The sequence below is a fragment of the Frankliniella occidentalis genome, unplaced genomic scaffold (genome assembly GCF_000697945.3).
Source record: "Frankliniella occidentalis isolate FOCC.00 unplaced genomic scaffold, Focc_3.1 Scaffold1120, whole genome shotgun sequence".
Taxonomy (NCBI): Eukaryota; Metazoa; Arthropoda; class Insecta; order Thysanoptera; family Thripidae; genus Frankliniella; species Frankliniella occidentalis.
Genome location: NW_026268226.1, coordinates 11,794 through 16,006, shown reverse-complemented (window position 1 = coordinate 16,006; position 4,213 = coordinate 11,794). Strand labels below are relative to the sequence as shown.

Below are 4,213 nucleotides of genomic sequence, written 5' to 3'. Positions count from 1 at the left end.
GGGGGGGGGAGCACGCGGGGCCCCTGAGGCGCTCGGGGCTTCCTGCAAGAAGTAGGCTAGTCAGACCGGACCAGCCTCAACCCCCGCCCAGCACACACACACACACTGCTGCACCGGCGACTACCCTTAGCCCTACACACTATATACACCCAAGCCTGACGACGTCCTCGATACGACCTTGTGTTTCCAGGCAAGTCGCTGCCCGTGCACTGCGTGGTGGAGGCCGTGTGCAGCGTCGAGCGCCCCAAGAGGCCCGCCGTCGTCGAGACGGACTCGTACGTCATCATCCCGGCCTCGACGGCGTTCGACGACCTCGTCCCCGTGGCGCTGGCCCAGCTGGGCTACACGCGCGACACGGCCGCCGCCGCCACAGGTGAGTTTGTGACACGCACCTGCAAGTGTGTTACTCTATGCTGCCACGTGTGGCTCGACGACGGCGTGACGCGACCTTCTAAAACGCCCCACTTTTTACCGCCCCCACAGGCTCCGTGGTCATCAAGAACTGGAAGCCGCTGAGCTTCGACAAGATCGCGGACGGCCCGCTGGTGTCCGTCGGCGACATCCTGGGCGAGCTGACGACCGTGGCCACCCTCCGGATCCAGATCTTCCGGTCGCGGCCCAGCATGCTGGCCGACATGCGCGACAAGATGCTCCGGCTGCTGCTCACGCAGACGCGCTCCCTGCTGCTAGGCTCGGGCTGCCCGCTCGACGAGGTGAGGGATGGCCTCTTTTTCAGAAATTATCGCGAAACAAACGAAAAACAATGCCACGTAAGAAATGAACTGCCAGCAACAAAACATCGGAATTTAAATCGCATTTGAACGTTATTTACGAAAAGCCTTTCCTGTTTCGGGGGCAACAGTGCGCCGAGTAGATAAGGCCGTACCGTACCGGATCCACTTGCGTGCCGTGCAATATATCTGCCGGCAGATAATGCTAACCCGCTCTGACGGCCCAGCCGTCGCTGTCGGGCAGGGCGCTGGCTGGGGGCGCTTAGGAGTTTGCCGAGGGATCAGACCCTCAGTCTTTCCAACGTATATACTGCCACTCCTTTTTTCTGTTGTTGCGTCTTACAACTTTGAGACATCATCCCGGCGTCTGCAAAATTTGGAGGGCGAACGTGGGATAAGTTGGATGTTTTAGGAACAGGGAAAGGAGGTACTGGTCAAGGCTTTTGAAATCCCAGCCAAACTTGGTTCCTTGCAATATGTTTCTTCAGTAATTTCCCTTGGACGTTCACAGCATGTGAGTAGGTAGTGCGCCTTATATATGCTGACGCGCGGCGACACAGTTTCAACTTTCACACATCACCCCGTTGCCGTCGTGTGTGCGGGCGGGATCACCCGGCCGGGTGTGTGTGCACACAAACAGACGCTAACCGCGAGATTAGCCGCGTGGTGTTTGCGCGGGCTTACTCCGAGACTGCTACCGCCTGCCTGCGGGCCGGGGACCCGCACTCTGTACTCATCCTCGCTCACCCTCGCCATCTTCGTCTCCTCCGCAGCTGACGCTGAGCCAGCTGTGCCGCGGCAGCGCGGGCGGCGCGGCCGACCGCCTGTCCGAGCCCCCCGAGGACGTCCGCCGCAAGTTCGAGCACTGGTGGGCGCTGCAGCTGCAGCAGCAGCAGCAACAACAGCAGCAGCACCCGCAGCAGCCGCCGCACCACCGGCAGCCGCAGCAGCAGCAGTCGCAGCAGCTGGCCAACCCTCTGCCGGCCTCGCAGCCGCCACCGCCTCCGCCGCAGCAGCAGCAGCCGCGGCGCACGCCCTCGCCGCGCCAGGTGCACCGCGCGCACCTGTCGGCGCTGTCGCCCGCCTCGGGCCTCTCGCTGTACGCCGGCGGCGCGGACGGGCGGGGCGCTGGCGTGCCGCCGCTGGGCGCCGGCGGCATGGACGCCGTCGCTCTCTCGCACAAGCTGATGCAGGACGTGCACCCCGCGCTGCAGACGGTGCAGAGCCAGTACCCGACGCCCAAGACGCGCATGCGCACCTCGTTCGACCCCGAGCTTGAGCTGCCCAAACTGCAGCGGTGGTTCGCGGAGAACCAGCATCCCAGCAGGCAACAGGTAGGTCGAAGTCGAGGATTTTAAAGTCCGAAATTTTTCCGGAAATGTAAAGAAATTCATAACATTGAAATTCTTTCGAAAAAAATATCTTTCAAAATTTTCCAAAAATCCTTTTTTGAGGGGAAAATTACAATCCTTTGACGGCTACTAAAGGAACGCGCCTAACATCTGCATTGTTTGCCTCGTCCTCCCGACAGATTCAGCAGTACGTGCGCGAGCTCAACAGCCTGGAGTCGCGGCGGGGCCGCAAGCCCCTGGACGTCAACAACGTCGTCTACTGGTTCAAGAACGCTCGCGCCGCCCAGAAGCGCGCCGAGATCCGCAGCAGCGGCCCAGGTAAGTGCACTGCCTTTAGGGACTTGGTACCTCCCCGTCGATGATGACCTATGCCCGACACGACCTGACTCACCCTCTTCTCCAGGCGGCCACTACATGTCGCAGAACGGCTACAGCAGCAACAGCCACAGCCCGCCGGGCTCGGGCGCACCACCGCACTTCCTCAGCCCGGAGACGCTGCTGACCGAGGGCCCGCACCCCGGCCACCCGGTGGGGCCCGGCGGCCGTCTCCTGCCCATGGGGCCCATGGGCGGCATGGGGATGGGCGGCATGCCCCCCTGGCCGCTCAGCTCCCCGCCCATGGCGCACATGCACCGCGTCCCGCACGTCGAGTAAGTCTCTACTACTGGCCCTACAGCACCACAACCCTTTTTGTGAGCCGAGTTCCTCATCCCCACCCCTTTTCTCCTCCAGGATGCCCCGCCCGCACAGCGTGGTCTCGGACGACTCTGACGGCGAGGGCGGCGGCCCTGCTGGCCCCGGTGGTCAGGGAGACCGATCGCAGCAGGACGACGCGGACTCGCACGCTGACCGCAACAGCCCCATCAGCCTCATCATGAACCGGGGCTCTGACCACGGCCGCGAGGAGGACAAGGACGACGAGAAGAAGGATGAGGAGATGAAGGACCCCAAGGACATGGACCTTGACGTCACCAACGACGACAGTCGGGTGAGTATCTCTGCTTGCATTTCCCTCCCCCTTGCGCCTGTGCCGGCAACGTGATCCTTTAACCCTCTTCTCCCTTTGCAGATGAGCATCAAGCAGGAGCCGAATGCCGGCGACGACGACGCCGCGTCCACGGGCCACAACAACAATAACAACAACCACGTCAAGGACTGCGAGGCCATGTCCGACATGGAGGAGGACGACGAGGACGAGGACGAGGGCTCCGAGAGCTGCGGCGGCGGCAGCGGCGCCGGGTCGGAGCTGCAGCAGCAGCAACAGCAGCAGCAGCTGGAGCGCTACCACCAGCACCACCACGGCTTCCGCTCGCCGTCGCCGTGCGGGCCACCGGGCGCGGGCGCCCTGCCCTTCCCCATGTTCAGCCACAGCATCATGTACATGAGCCAGTACCTGCCGGGGCTGGCGGCCGCGCACCCGGGCGGCGGCCAGGGCGTGCCCGGCCAGCCGGCGTCGGCGCCGCAGCAGCAGCAGGGGCTCAACCTGTCGGCGTCGGACGAGCGGCGCAAGCGCAACCGCACCTTCATCGACCCCGTGAGCGAGGTGCCGCGGCTGGAGCAGTGGTTCAAGCACCACACGCACCCGCCGCACAACCTCATCCTCAAGTACACCGAGGAGCTGAACCACATGCCGTACCGGTGCAAGTTCCCCCGCCTCGAGCCCAAGAACGTGCAGTTCTGGTTCAAGAACCGGCGCGCCAAGGACAAGCGCATGAAGGTGTCGCTCTTCGACAACGGGCCGCAGTCTAACCACCAGCAGGGCGTGTATCACGGCCAGCACTCTGAACTCATGCTGAAGCGCGAGTAGTCGCCGCGCTGTTCTCCGAGGAGCACTACTTTGCCTTTCCCCTGGCCGGAGCTACGGCAGGCAAAACTTTGCTCGCATTTACTGCCGTTTGGCAGACTTTGGCTTGAGGAAAGTGAGCCAAGATGGCAGATCAGTCTGGCATTGTGATATCGGTGGCAGGGGAGGCGAGCATCGGCCTGGTGGAGGTGAGGAGAGGGGCCCCTGTAGCGCTAGGCGGCGGGCTCGATAGTATAGCATCTTGTTTGTTAGTATTTCCTATTTATTCTATAGGAGCTGTGATTTTGTTGAAGTGCTGAATGTTAATTAAGCTTTGAGGGAAGAGT

General features: G+C 62.5%; 1 protein-coding gene across 1 annotated transcript; it reads left to right on the top strand.

Annotated features, from left to right (window-relative positions):
* Positions 1-159: 159 nt before the first annotated feature.
* Positions 160-4,207, top strand: LOC113218112 (uncharacterized; the record flags this gene model as incomplete). Its single annotated transcript, XM_052275891.1, has 7 exons — positions 160-373; positions 484-713; positions 1,505-2,065; positions 2,263-2,401; positions 2,487-2,733; positions 2,816-3,071; positions 3,153-4,207. Coding segments are annotated over 7 exons (2,385 nt in total), but the record flags the coding sequence as incomplete, so codon positions are not given.
* Between the last annotated feature and the right edge of the window lie 6 nt (positions 4,208-4,213).